This window comes from Panthera onca, chromosome C1 (genome assembly GCF_046562875.1).
Source record: "Panthera onca isolate mPanOnc1 chromosome C1, mPanOnc1 haplotype 2, whole genome shotgun sequence".
NCBI lineage: Eukaryota > Metazoa > Chordata > Mammalia > Carnivora > Felidae > Panthera > Panthera onca.
In genome coordinates this window covers 135,874,810-135,890,475 of record NC_138346.1, presented here as the reverse complement: position 1 = coordinate 135,890,475, position 15,666 = coordinate 135,874,810, and the positions used below count along the sequence as shown (strand labels likewise).

The following is a 15,666-nucleotide window of genomic DNA, read 5'->3' as shown; positions in this document are numbered from 1 at the left end:
CAGGTTTACACAGCCAGAAAGTGGCAGTGCATGGATTCAAACACAGGTCTCTTTGATTCCAAATTCTATGTTCTTTTTCATCTTATTACAGAAGTACATGTTTACTATAGAAAATTTAAGCAATATAAAGGAAAGTCACTTGTAATTATATAATCTAGAAATAAGCCCTTTAAAATATTGCTCTATCTACATCTTCCCCCCCCCCCCCCCCTGCATATATTGTACCCTCTTACATTGAGAAAAAAAGTTCTGAAAGGGCTGCTCACCTAGTATTTGTTGGTTTTTATGATGCCTAGAGCATTCTCACTTAAGGCTGTCGTTGGTAAATATTGATACTCTGCTGGACTCCCCATTTTAAGATCTGATATTCATTAGAAGCTTCATTGTAGTTTTTGTAAAAGGGCTTTAACTACTTTGTAAATGTTTTTTGAGCTTAAGAAAATAATTGTGTGATAGGATTAATAAACTTGATCCAATTACAGTGTAATCTGGGTGCTTTTTTTTTTTTTTTTAATTGAGAAACTCTGTGTTTCCTGAGGAGGCTGAAAGTCATTTAGGGGTTAGTAGAGAAGGTAGATTTTAAAGAAATGAACACTCAAATAGCCATTGTTAGGATGTAACAAAAGAAGCCCTAAAATCTTGGGATCTGGGCAGAATGCATTGTAAGAGTCTCAAGTGTGTGTTGTGTCCACAGAGAGCAAATACAATTTTTACAGTTGTCTTGGTTCACATTATTTTGATGGTGAGGGAGAGAAGGGCCCTTACCTTTGTTGTTGTTGTTGAGCTCTACCTTTTTTTGCTTAAATTTGAGATGCTGCGTGAATAATATAGTGGTAGAAATAAACGTATTTTGGATTTCCAGTTTTCCAAAAAATCCCCCAAACTCTCCGATGGCAATGTCCTTCTTATCTCTATTTAAAACAAAAAGAAAGAAAAAGAACAGAGAAAGCTTGAGAGGGAATTGCAACAATTTGAAGCCGATTCTGCCTGATTCTTTCATGACAGAAGCAGGTATGCACAGCTGGGCCATGGAGCCTGACTGCCCCTTACTGGCTGTGTGAACTTCCCAGACCCCGTCAACTTCTCCGAGCTTCAGTTTCCTTGTATACCAAATGGGGGGAGGGGGGACGAGGGGGAATAGGATGCACAATGCAGGCATGTAGTGAAGATTAGAGATATTATATGAAGTGTCTGGCACAGCGTCAGGCACATAATAGGTGCTTATTAGATAGCAGATATTCTGATTACATTTTTCTCATTAATTAGCCTAATAAACATATTTTATCGCGTCCTACATTTGCCTGCCCATTTTGAGGTTTTTACTCTTAATAATGCCTGTGTGGACTAGTCCTTTGCTGTTCTTCAGTTTCTCAGCTTTAAATGAGGGGCTGGGAAGAGATGAATTTTAAATCTCTCTGCTCTGAAATTCAGATTTCACTCTGCTCTTGGGCTCTGCCTGTGCTTTATTGATGCCAGGGCGCCATCTAGCGGCCAAATAGAGGACGGGGCTGATGAATGCTCCGTTCTGCACGTTGCTAAAATCAGTCCCAAATGCAGTGATAATACCCACAGTTATTCAGAGGTTGTAGGATATTGTCATTGTCATTGGTTACGGCTCACTTGAAAGAGTTTGAGGGATTTTAAAGAAACATGCTCACCAGCTCTAGGAAGTGCAGCCTCTAATGTTCATGTAATATTCCTTTATTTGGAGACCTAACAGATAGAATCAGGTTGGATCTTACTTGAAATCAGCCCCAGCACAGGCCCTGGATTCTGACTGCCAGGGTTCAGATACCGCCTCTGCCTCTTACCAGCTGTGTGTGTGAGCCCGTTCACTTTTCTAGGCAGCAGTAATTGGCTAATTGCAAGGTTTAATGAGATGACCTATCTGAAGCACTTAAGTTTAGTGCCTGGCACAGAGTAAGTGCTTAGTAAATGTTAGTTACGATTATTACCATTATCATTATTATTTCTGTATCCTATCGCCATATTTGGATAACTGTCCAGTGTTTTTTTTTTTTTTTTTATCCAAATGGACACATAGTTTCTCTTAATAGTTGATTTAAGTATATTACCTATAATGCCATTTACTCCTGATGGAAATTAATAGGTGAAAAGAAATATTCTTCCAGTCTTGGCAGAGGAGGGGAGGGGATTGACGCTAAACCAGCCATAGCACATCAGGTAACAGGTGCCATCACGGAGGTACCAGGTATGCTAGGAACCCAGGGTCAGAAGTGCTCATCAGCCTACCACACCAAGGGAAGGCTTCCCATAGGTTTGTGAGTCCTCTTCTTCCCGTTCTTACATGGTAGGAAAGTTCTTGTTTCCTTCTACCGACCACAGTTCTTTTCTCCTTTAGGCTGTGAATCTGTTGCTGGAAAATAAGTTGAGCCTGGTAGGAAAACAGATTTGTTTTTTCCAAGTAGAAAAGCACCCGTTTTCTCTAAATGTGTGTGTGTGTAAGTTACTGCTTCTACACCGAAGATGGAAAATAAGCCCTGTATTACCTGTTTGCTTGGAAGCAGCATGGCCTGTAAACATGACGTATCTGGGCTGTGGATTAGTTCGACCTGCCTTCCAGTTCTGCCGCCATCCACTGTGTGACCTTGGCCAGGTAGACCAGTTAGGGCTTGGTTACAGGCAACAGAACCCATCTCTGGTAAATTAAACCAAAAAGGCATTGCGTGGGATTACGCTGGGGATCTCACAGCCTCCAAGGGAAGGCTGGAGAGTGAGGCCTAGAAAATGAACAGGATCCAAGGGAGATCACGTCTCAGCAGGGTCCAGGCAGGGAAATGGAAACCACACCATTTCAAACGGAGTAAGTTTCATTCAAGGGATTCGTTACAGAGAAGGCTAAACAGGAAAAGGACCACACTGAGGAAACCAGAATGTTATGGAGGAAACAGCTACTGCCTTTAAAAAGGGAGAAAGTGAGGTCACTGGCAGCCAGGGTCTTGGGAGGGCAGCCAGGCTGGTATCAGGAGCTGGGAAGAGAATGCTGCCCAGCTGGTGTTTGCATTTGGGGGCTGAGGAGCAGATACGTAGGGGCTGGGCTGCAGCCTGGTGCTGGGAGCTCTGGCCGCTCCTGTGTTCTGCTGCCGAAGCCTTGCTGGCCCCCACAGGGAAGTCCCTTCTCCTTCCTCTGGCCTCCAGTCACTCTGGTTGTGCTTCATGCCTCCTGTTTTTTGAACTGAAAGGAAGCTAGCTGCAAATGCCATCCGCAGACCCCAGCCCCAGCATGGGAGGGTTGGCTCGCAGCTGAGAGAATATAGGAAATGACCAGCACAGGCAGAGTCTGAGGCAACAAGAAATGTAGCCAAGGTCATAGGGCAGCCATTGCTGGTTCACTGTGCAGGCTGCTGCTGCCCATTTGTGTGGGGCTCACCACCCTGAATGTGTTCTGAGTAGATTGTCTCACCTGGTATGCTGTGAGTCCGTGAACCCTGAAGAAGTTCCAGATGCGGTAATCAGGGTGCTGAGAAATGAGTCCCCTGTTAGTAGCTGGGGCTGGGGGCAAGGGCTGCAGTGGCCAAAGCCACCAGGGGTCACCTCTGTTGATTGGCCAAGTCTAGGTCTGTAGCTCCTGGGAATACTCACACGATGCTGGACCCATTCGAAACAAAAGGGGGTTTAGAGGCTCACTACCTGTACCCCCACCCTTCAAAAGAGAAAATGTCTACAAAAAATTATTAAACTGTTTTCGTTTCTCAGTCTCTTAAATGGGATGAACTATTCTTACCATAACAGGCTGTTTTGAGAATTTAAAGAAGTCATATGCGATGGTTACTTACACATGGTAGGTGCTTAATAATTATTAATCTCTTTTGTGGCACGGATTGCACTATGGATGGAAACTAATCCCCTGGCGAAAGGGGTTTAACTGTAATTGAAAAGTATTTGTCAAGTGGAAGAAACAGCACAAAGAATCTTTCCAGGCCTACTGAGCACATTCCAGGGCATCCAGAAGCTCCTTGTTTCAGTTTGGGAGACGTATGCTGCCAGGATTTGAATCCTATGGGTGGAGGTTTGACTTTTCATAAGCTATTTCCAATACTCAGAAAAGGTTTTTCCTCTCCTGCGGTGTTTTTTTTTCTCCAGTTATTCAGACTGCTGCTGCCTTAGGAATGTGCTTCGACCTCTTGGGAAATGCACTTTCTTCCTAGGCTCTGTTGAGATTCACGAACTTTATTGTGAAGGGCTTTTGTGCTTCTGGGTGTGTAAGGTGGAACGCCTGCCTTGTGCTTACAGCTCCGTTTTCTCTTCAGGCTATCCTCTGCACGCCCCTGAAGCCTACTTTCCTTATTTTAAAAAGCATAACGTGACTGCAGTCGTGAGGCTGAACAAAAAGATTTATGAGGCAAAGCGCTTCACAGACGCCGGCTTCGAGCACTATGACCTCTTCTTCATAGATGGCAGCACGCCCAGTGACAACATCGTGCGAAGGTTCCTGAACATCTGCGAGAACACGGATGGGGCGATTGCGGTTCACTGCAAAGGTGCGTGAGGCCTTGGTGGTCACTGTGGTTCTGCAAGGGGATGAGGCAAAAACAGCAAATCGTGCGAAACAAAACCAGTTAGAGTCTTAGGAAAAAGAACACGAGTTTATTTTGTTTGAGAAAACTGGAACACAAACCCATTTTAATAATTCCTTCCTAAGGAAAGGTTTGCCTGGATGTGGATAATCGGTGGAGGCACTTTTTCTGGCCTTCCCTTACCAAGCCCTGCTCACTGACACCAGGCCCCATGAGGGAAATCACAGTAGCACGGTCTATGCACTGGCAGGAACAGCTTAGATAAGTACAGTTGTCAAGAGGCAAGAGTTGTTAGTTAGTTTGTTTATTTATTTATCTATTTATTTATTTGTTAGCTTTTTTTTTCCTCTTTCTTCCAGAACTGCCTCTCTCCTTTCTACCGTCCTCCACCCATCTGACATTTCATGCTCCCATTTTATGACCCAGCCGTCTGGACCCCCACTTTGCCCTCTACTTCCCCCTTCTCTAGCTAGTCTTTTGCCTAATGGACCAGAGTGTCTTCCCTGCCCATTGCTAGTGGATGGCACCATCCTGGGGTAAGCCAGCTCTTACTTGCTGCAGATGTGTTCCTGCCTCTTTGAGTGAACTGAAAGACTTGATTATATAAATGAATCTCTGCTCTCTAGGGGTGGGTACTTTGGGGCAGGAGTCCTTCAGATTATAGGAGCCCTGAGGTTTCCAGAGTCAGCAAATAAAAATACAGGATGCCCAGTTAAATTTGAATTTTTGATAAATATTGAATCCTTTTTTTTTTAGTATGTTTCAAATATGTTACAGAACATACATTCTGCATCTTATCTGGTGCCCTTGTGTTGGCTACTCAGAAAACATGAAATAACATTTTCTCTAAGCCTGGTTGTTAGACTCTGAGGAGGATCAATTTCCATTTTATTTATTTATTAACAATTTTTTTAATGTTTATTTTTGAGAGAGAGAGAGAGAGAGAGAGAGAGATGGTGAGTAGGGGAGGGGCAGAGAGAGACAGACACAGAATCCCAAGCAGGCTCTAAGCTCTGAGCTGTCAGCACAGAGCCTGACGTGGGACTTGAACCCACAAACTGTGAAATCATGACCTGAGCCCAAGTCAGACGCTTAACCGACTGAGCAACCCAGGTGCCCCTCAAATTCCATTTAAATTTTCCAGCATGGTGTGAGGTGTTTTACTGGGGTCTTTGATTTGAGCGACCGGAGACCTCTCTGGCCACCCTGGGATGGAGTCTAGTTCCTTACATGCAGCATTTCCTAGTGCCACTGGGTGGCGCTGCTGTCACGATTTTAAGTCTGATAACTGGTTTCTGTGGAGTTTTATGCTAATTGTCTAGTAGGTGTTGGGGATTGATTGTACTGTTCTTTTCAAGTACCTAGTGCTGCTCTAACTGACTTATTCAGACAAGCATGGCTCCGGTGCTGACAGAAATTGAAATACCATTTTGTAGGCCTTTGTTTCTATGTTTAAGATTCGAGTAGGTGGAGGTACTTGGCTGACATGTGAGCGGCGACGGGGAGCTGCGTTTCGCCGGGGACCCAGAGAGATGAAAATGAGCTGCACGTGGCCCCGGTTTGCATGAGGGTTCCCTGTGTCAGGCTTCATCCACGTCAACAGAGCCTCCACCCAGCCTCTAGCCGTTTCTTAGGATGGGGGGCCCTGACCGGCAGGACGTCCTGTCTCTGGGATGGTGTGGGGGGCTCCGTTAGGAGGGTGTCACGTTGGCTCCCTGCAGACTGCTTTCAGTTGTGATCAGGTCGCAGTGGTGGAGAGCTGGTTTGCCCTGGGTGTGGGCCGTGGGCCCTCCAACTTTGCCTTTCCAGCTCATGTTGGTAAAGATCGCCCAGGCACAAGAAGAAGCCTGAGTTTCTTGCATTTCAAGTATCAGTGGAACTCCAGAGCTGATGGGCTTACAGCAGCTACCAACATTTAGGAGATACTCCTATGCCCTTTTTTAAAGTGTATTTTTGTGTCATAAAAATCAGTATTTTTCCTCAGATTAATTTGGCCTTATTTCCTAGTCAGTTAATTTTATGATTACCAACTCATAGAGCTGATCTGTGTGTCATGCTTAGATTGACAAATTCATGGGAGAAGAAATGCAAAGCTGTCATTAAAACTCAGTATCTTTTTTTTAATTGAAGTATAGTTGCTTCATTAAAACTCAGTATCTTTTTTTTTAATTGAAGTATAGTTGCTTCATTAAAACTCAGTAGTTGCTTCATTAAAACTCAGTATCTTTTTTTTTAATTGAAGTATAGTTGCTTCATTAAAACTCAGTATCTTTTTTTTTTTTAATTGAAGTATAGTTGCTTCATTAAAACTCAGTATCTTTTTTTTTTAATTGAAGTATAGTTGATTCACAGTGTTACATTAGTTTCAGGTGTATAGCCTAGTGATTGGACGAGTCTAAATGCTGTGCTCACCACAAGTGTAGCCACCATCTGTCACCACACAGCACTGTTATGATACCATTGACTGTATTCCCTATGCTGTCCTTTCATCCCTGTGACTTAATTCATTCCTTAACTAGAGGCCTGTGCCTCCCACTCCCCTTCACCCATTTTGGCTGTCCCTTACCTCCATCCACACTGGCAACTACCAGTTTGTTCTCTGTATTTATGGGTCTATTTCTACTTTTGTTGTTTGTTTTTGTTTTCTAGATTCCACATCTAAGTGAAATTGTATGTTGTCTTTCTGTCTGACTTATTTCACTTAGCATAATACCCTCTAGGTCCCTCCATATTGTTGCAAATGGCAAAAAAGCTCATTCTTTTTTTATGGCTGAGTAATATTCCAGTGTGTGTGAGAGTGTGTGTGTGTGGGTGTGTGTGTGCACGCGTGCATGTGTGTGTGTATCAATCACATCTTGTTTATCCATTCACCTATCAATGGACACTTACGTTGCTTCCATATCTTGGCTATTGCAAATAATGCTGCAATAAATAGGGGTGCATATATCTTTTTGAATTAGTGTTTTCATTTTTTTGGGTATCAGCATCTCTCTTGATAGCATTTGTCACCTAACTGAAATTATAAAAATGAAACTTCTTGTGTTCAGCATTCTTATTACAGATATTGTCTGTATTATATCCTAGATGTGTGAATGTTAACATTAAAAAAAATACAGTGTGTCTGTGTATTTTATACTGGAGAGGTTTTTATACTTTTATTTAAAATCAGAACTGTTAGCATCGAGCTGAGTTCTTGTATGGGAAGGTCACATTTACATGTGGTGACATCTTTTGGATAATGTTATTTCATTTGTTTCCACTTGTACACACATGTAGGATTCTTTTATAAAGATTACACCTTCAGTTTAATTACAGCTGTATTGCTTTTAATAGCATACTTATCTACTATCGGCCTGTTAATTATTTTGACATCTGCCCTAATTAAGTCAGTTTAATTTTCTGGGAATTGAAGCAGCACTGAGCATTTTAATTGAAGTACAAGGAGGAGGGAGAGAGGATCTTATCCTATGTCACATGAACTTTCATAGCTGCTGGAGAGAGAATGAATATGTCCTGCCTCAACATAAAGTGCTGTATATAGAATCAAACTAGAAATTAATTTGCTGGGAATGTGTGAAATCTTAACGATGATTGAGTATCTATAGTTTACCTTCTGGTTGTTAAAAGGGATGACTATGAATTTCTGAAAATTTCTAGCACAAACAATAATTTAAAAAATGGGAACACTGTGATGTTCTGATATGTGATTGTTGATATTCTATAGGATTTCAGAAAGTGCCTGCCACTGTAAGGGAATCAGCATTTAACTGGGTATAAATAGAATACTTTTCAACGTCTTGTCTTGCTGTGTCAGGGAGCCCTTTAATTATGAATGCTCTAAGAAATTTGTTAAAGTTTTTATAGAAACTTAGTGAAATGTTCCTATTCTGTTGAATTGTGGTAAGAGCTCCTAACTATTGAGTGCTAAGTACATTCTTTTTATAGACCTAAATTATAGACTCTTTTTAAAACGGGGAAGCAACTTTAGTTTCAGAGAAATTTGAAAATTTTCTGCATCACCTTTTTTGGTTGTGAGTGTGTGTGACTAGGAGCCTGACTGAGAGAATGAGACCCTTGCACGGGAGGGGAGCGGTCAGAGGTAGCATTGCCTCCGGAAAGGACACCTCCTCTCCAGACGGACACCGGCATCAGTGACTCCAAGGAGGGGCTCTGGAAGGTCATTGCGCCCTGGGTCCTATGCAGCTTCCTACCGAGCTTCCCGCCAAGGTTCCTATGCCAGGCCGCCGCACTGTGTTTCCCCATGATCACCTATAGTCTCATTGGATGTCGAGAGTTAACAACTCTGCAGAGGCAGCGAGTATCTGCTCTGGACAGAAACAGAAAGGCGAATTATTCTTAACGCCAACATTAAAGGGAGAGCCCCACTGAGACCATAATTAAACTTTGCTCTTTTCTAAAGCATATTGACGTTTGGTCTGGGGCAAAAGGTACTTCAGATGAAAACAGGCTACACACACACACACAGACACACACACCCTTCATCTAACAGAACAGTGTAAATATAATATTTAAAAAGGAAGGCTTGAAGGGAAGGGAATGTCAAGCATCTATAATCATGAGCTTGATTATAATTTCATTTGCATTTTTTTTTTTTTTAATTTTTTTTTTCAAACGTTTTTTTTTTATTTATTTTTGGGACAGAGAGAGACAGAGCATGAACGGGGGAGGGGCAGAGAGAGAGAGGGAGACACAGAATCGGAAACAGGCTCCAGGCTCCTAGCCATCAGCCCAGCGCCTGACGCGGGGCTCAGAGCCTGACGCGGGGCTCGAACTCACGGACCGTGAGATCGTGACCTGGCTGAAGTCGGACGCTTAACCGACTGCGCCACCCAGGCGCCCCTCATTTGCATTTTTAAGTAATCTCTACCCCCAAGGTGGGGCTCAAACTCACAACCGTGAGTTCAAGTGTTGCATGCTCCATCGACTGAGCCAGCCAGGCAACCCTTATTTGCAGTTTTGCCGTGTATTTTCAACCTGGCATTATTGCCCCCAAGGGGGAGAATTGTTTTGTGGGGGGGAACATTCTTTTTCTGCAGTCAATGCTCTACCACTGAGCTATACCCCTATCATTCTTTTTCTGTATGAAGCACAGATGTACACACAATACATAAAGAGATACGCAGTATACTGTGGCAGTAAAATTTCATCATGGGGGACAATCAGGAAAAAATGTCTTAAAGAGGCTCCTGGAGGAGACACTAATGAAAGAAACACTGATTTAAGACAGCTTTTTCGCACTTTCACATTTATGGAACTAGGATGGATCTGAACACTGGTAGCATGTTATAGTAATTGTTTCTTACTTAGTAGAACTTAAACAAGGGTGCATATTACACCCTTAGACGACTTGATGGTGTCTTAGATCTGCTGAGACATAGTGTATTTCGAAGTACTGGAGAGATTAGAGAAAATATTCTCTACTTTTTGACTAGGGAAACCTGACAAAAGGACCCTTCCTTCTGGGGAAAAGATTCTTAAACATTTAAAAAAAAAAGCCGTCTGGAGTGCCTGGGTGGCTCAGTTGGTTAAGCCCTACTTCGGCTCCGGTCATGATCTTGCATTCATGAATTTGAGCCCCCATCGGGCTCTGTGCTGACAGCTCAGAGCCTGGAGCCTGCTTCGGATTCTGTGTCTCCCTCTCTCTCTGATCCTCCCCCTGCTCACTTCTCTGCTTCCCAAAAATAAATAAATGTAAAAAAAAAATTAGAAACAAAGCCTTCAACTTTCCCATTTCCTTTTCTTTTTTTAACATTTATTTTGGGGAGAGTGCAAGTGGGAGAGGGGAAGGAAGGGAGGGGGACAGAGGATCCAAAGCAGGCTCTGTGCTGACAGACTTTTCATGGATGAAATTGACCTTGTACCAGTTTTCCAGGCCAGAAATATCAGTCATCTTTGACTTTCCCTGTGACCTAGTCCAAATGTCTTTCTCATTCAGTACTTCCTTTTTCCACCACCTTCCATCCACGTCCACGCTGCCCTATCCGTGCCCCCATCAACTCCCCTCAGCCTCCTGCCCCATCCCCCCAGCTGCTCTCTGGCCCTTCCAGCATGGCCCGTGTGCTGCCACCAGATCCATCTGCTTTTATCATGTCACTTTCTTGCCCCCTCAAATACATGGCAGCTTTATTTTGCCCTTTCCATTAGTTAAAGGAAAAAATACAGATTTTTGCATGATAGCAGTTGATGTTGATTAGCTGTTGATATCACGAATTCTGTAATTCTTTTTAAACAAGTTGAATTTCATTCATCAAAGCATCATCTCCACATATCTGAGGAGTAATAACGCATATATGCAGGTGCTGTGACTTAATCAGTGCCCAGAGCACCATGGACCTGGCTTTGGGGTCTCCTAACAGTAGCTCGGCAGTCCTTCATGTCTTTGGAACCTCCTCACCTAAGCCTGGAACCCTCCTCTTGACTCAGGGATGCTCTTTATTCTGGCCTTTCTCATCCATCCAACCTCATTCTGCACTCGACACACGCTTACAATTCTCCAGACCAGCCAGGCTTTCGTACACCGCACCCTTTGCTGAAAATATTCTGTGACCTTCCTATTCTTTAGTGTCTGCTAAAGTCCTTGTTGGCAATGACACATTCTTTGAAGACGCCAGTGGCTCACGCGGTCCCTTCTCCTTTCCTCTGAGAGTCCAGTTCCAGGTCAAACTTCATTTCTTTGGTATTGTTTCTCGCTTACTATTCTATGGCCACTCTGATACTCACCGTGGTAAAAAATTATATCCTATACTTGCTTATACCTGTATCTTGTGAGCCGAAAACCCTGTCCGGGGCATCTTGAATAAACACTTGACTGGCTGAATTTAATGTTTAAAAACAAAGACAAAGCCACTATTTTTCTATAGGAAAAAATGCATATGATACAGATTTTAAGTTGTGGAAAAATAACTGCATACTGCCTTGCTCATGGGTGATACTTAAATAAAAATTTACAGTACTGAATCTAACTCTGAGAAACCAGATGTAGAAAGATTTAGAAAATGCTTGTAAGTAAGCATTATTGGTTCAGCCCTATATAGTTTGTGAGGGGCAAGCATTCTACTTGTCTTCGTATTTCTGTTTCCAGATCTTTCACAGTGCCTCATACACATTTGGTCTCAGTCAGTACCTGTAAAACGAGTGACAGAATGTGAGCTGAGTGGAAAGAATTCTGGGATGAGAATCTGGGCCATGGTGGGGGTGTGTGTGGATTTTAGTCCTAAATTCCATACTCATTTGTTATACTAATATGAGTGAATTGGTTGATATCTTTGGGCCACATTTGTTCTGGTATATGAATAACCACTACTGTTTTTGAGAACCTGTCTCTAGCTTGATAAAGTTTTTGAATATTTTTGCAAAAGGAGGGAGTCAATGTGTATTTTTTTAAAAAGATTGGCTAAAATGTAAATAAAGTCCTATCACCTTTATTTCTTTGGAGAGAGGAAAAAATACAGCAATGGTTAAAAACACTCTAAAGAAATCAGAGTTCACGATAATAACCAGTATTTCATGGAAATTCATTTCTACCTGTGTTACTTAATCTTATGTAACAGAGATTGGATTCAACATAAAGAAAATAAGCCAACACAAAAGTTGTTAGAAAATGCAGGAGCCTGGGGAAATGAAATTCGAGCACTTCTTTTTGCTTCTTTGTTCTTTCTCAGTGGACTGTGTGCTCTCCCAAGGGCAGGGTCCGTGTCTCTTTTATTTGTCACCGTGTCCCTAGCTCCTACCTGGAAATAGTAGATGCTCCATCAGTACCTACTGGCTGAGGAAATCATGAAATCCTGGTCTCTGAAGGAGTGAAATGGAGGTTAGGATGATCATCTGATAGAGGTAGTATTGACCTAACCATTTGTGGGTTAGGTAGTTGATGGGGCTTGATGACATCTATGGTGTCTTCCAACTTGTTTCTATGATTCCTTATTCTAAATTAAGTTATAAAAAAAACCTGGGTGCCTGGGTGGCTCAGTCGGTTAAGTGTCTGACTTCGGCTCACATCATGATCTCACAGTTAGTGAGTTTGAGCCCCACGTCGGTCTTTGTGCTGGCAGCATGGAGCCCACTTCAGATACTCAGTCTTCCACTCTCTGCTTCTCCACCGCTTGCTCTCTCTCTCTCTCTCTCAAAAATTAAAAAAATAAATTTAAAAACCAACTTAACCATTTAAATAGGTTAAGAAATTGGGTGTGATAATATAATCAGTTACACTGGTAACTCAGGGGGTCACACAAACTGTTAACTGTAGATTCACCTCAGCCTGGGTTGGGGCCAAGGATGGGGAGGGTGGAGACACCTGACAGATGATATTTTGCAAGTGCTTATCATCGAACCAGCATTGGCCTAACAATATTCACAATGACAGTCATTCCCAAAGGCCCTCGGGGGTTGAACTTGATAGTTTTTCCAGACCCCTGCTCTGATTTTTCTATTTTCTTATATATGCTTCCTTTAATTATATGATCTATTTTTAGAAGACTTCTTGAGTTAGAATCTTTTTAAAAATTTATTTATATTTTTATTTTTTTAATTTTATTTTTTACTTTTTTAAATTTACATCCAAATTAGTTAGCATATAGTGCAACAATGATTTCAGGAGTAGATTCCTTAGCACCCCTTACCCATTTAGCCCATCCCCCCCCCCCCCACATCCCCTCCATAACCCTCTGTTTGTTCTCCATATTTATGAGTCTCTTCTGTTTTGTCCCCCTCCCTGTTTTTTATATTATTTTTGTTTCCCTTCCCTTATGTTCATCTGTTTTGTCTCTTAAAGTCCTCATATGAGTGAAGTCATATGATTTTTGTCTTTCTCTGACTAATTTCACTTAGCATAATACCCTCCAGTTCCATCCATGTAGTTGCAAATGGCAAGATTTCATTCTTTTTGATTGCCGGAGTTAGAATCATCTTTTAATCCCACATCACATACAAAGCATTACATTATCGTCTGGCTTTAAAACACTAGTATACTGGAAACCATTGCAGTTTTGGGCACGGTTTGATTTCAGTGTTTTTGTGGGTTCATATGCTATACTATTTTGTATTTCTTGGTCTGTTTCCTTTTCTTGCAGCTGGTCTTGGGAGAACAGGGACGTTGATAGCCTGTTATGTCATGAAACACTACAGGTTTACACACGCGGAAATAATTGCTTGGATCAGAATATGTCGGCCAGGCTCTATTATAGGACCACAGCAGCACTTCCTGGAAGAGTAAGTATATGGTCCTCCTTCCTGTATCCCATCCTTTTTCTGATCATTTCTACCTCTTGTTCTCCTGGTTGTGGACTATGTCAAGCCCATGGTTATAAAATGGCTGTGTTGTGAGAGAAGTCTGTGCCTCTAATGGAATATTGTTGGTTTGACAGCTAATGCATTCTAACTTTGTACCTTTTTTATCTCTTAGATCAGGTGAGAGAGGAAAATCACAGAGCCATCTCTGCCTACCTTTTTTCTGTCATTTTTTATGTGTGATCTGGCTACAGTGCAATTTTCTTATGTCATCCCACTTGACACTTTTCATTCTTTTCTTTTGTTTGCATGTCTAAAAGCAGAATGAAAAAAAAACACAACTAAGGTCAGTCAGTGATTTTGGTGACATTGCTGCTTTCCTGACAACTAACTAAATGAATAAAGTAGCTGCAACTGAGAAGTTACCAAGGAAGAAAAAAGAGAACTGGTTGTTAGTCCTGGCCATGCTGCTAAATAGCTTTACTACTGTTATTTGCAAGAATGCTTATAAAGTCATTCATTCATTCATTCAATCACATACTCATTAACTATTTGTCAAACCCTAGCCTATAAGGTGGAGAGATTTAACTCATAAGAAAACAACCCTTTCTGGTTTCCCCTTAAAATTTTTGGAATTATCACAGATTTATCCATTAATAAAATGAGGAGATGAAATTAACACTAGCTGATTTAGGTCCAGCTCTAAAATGTTATCAGTTATATCTCATACAGAAATTTTATTTTTTTTTCTTTTTATGCTGTGATGGCTGTGCTTTGAATAACATTCTTTTCTATATAATTAAAATTTTTTCCATTTAAATTGTTTTAAGTTGGTGAGAAATGAATGGTCATGGATTTCCCAGAAAGATGCTCTAAGTAAGCCATAAGCATCTGAAATGGTTAAAAGGACTTGAGGAATCCTACTGAGGAGTTACTTTAGTTGCCAGTCCCACAGGGAATAAGAAAATAGTGCTGGAATTGTGAATTTCTACCTTTGCTTCAAAGGATGATACAGAAGTAGAAAGAAATCAAAAGAAAAAAAAAGATAGCCAAGATTAGGATGTTTAAGAAGACAGGTTCCCTAGGGTTGGCCTATGAGATACAACTAAAGTAATTCTGTTATTTTAGAAGTGTATTCTTTACCAGAGTCTCAGTAGTCTCCTCTGTTTTGCATTATGTGTGTCTGTAGCATAGAGCTTGGTGCTGTGTATCTACCAGATGCTTGTTGTAATAATTGCTTGCTGAAGTTAAATATGTACATGGCCTTAGCATTAGGAGACAGAAACCAAGACACCCATAAGCCTGGTTCTTTAAAGACATTCAATCAATCTCTTAAAATCCTTGTTTGGAAGAATGTTCATTTACTGGGTACCTACCAAATGGTCACCTTGCTGCCGGGTGCAGCTCACAAGGTGAAGAGATGTAGCTGAGAACTGCACCTAATTTTCCTGAGATGTCAGATACCACAATCCTCCCACCGCATGCCTGCACACTCCTCCCTCCTACCTCCCTGCTATGCCTCCTCTCTCTGCCACATCTCAAAATAATAACAGAAGAAATGAGGTTATGAGGCACAGACACTCTAGATCAAAGAAAGGTATTTTTTTTTTTCACTTACAGATACTTAAGCTAGAAAACTCAGGATAATTCCTTAGGTGTGAGTCCGTATTATAGTTTTCTAAGTATTTTTTCTGTAAGAATCGAGGTGCAGGAATGATTTCCTTGTATAACTGAAGCACTAAAATCAGTCATTAATTAAAGTCATTCAGTTAAAATCAGTCTTTTTTTTTTTTAACGTTTATTTATTTTTGAGGCAGAGAGAGACAGAGCATGAACGGGGGAGGGGCAGAGAGAGAGGGAGACACAGAACCGGAAGCAGGCT

The 15,666-nt window shown here is 41.7% G+C and overlaps 1 protein-coding gene across 7 annotated transcripts in view; it reads left to right on the top strand.

Annotated features, from left to right (window-relative positions):
- Window positions 1-15,666, top strand: part of CDC14A (cell division cycle 14A) — a 187,506-nt gene that overhangs the window by 103,738 nt on the left and 68,102 nt on the right. For all 7 annotated transcript variants that reach the window (XM_078451616.2, XM_078451613.2, XM_078451617.2 and 4 more), the window contains exons 9-10: window positions 4,272-4,502; window positions 13,628-13,766. In XM_078451616.2, the coding sequence (XP_078307742.1) occupies window positions 4,272-4,502; window positions 13,628-13,766 (370 nt within the window). The remainder of the gene's footprint in view (window positions 1-4,271; window positions 4,503-13,627; window positions 13,767-15,666) is intronic.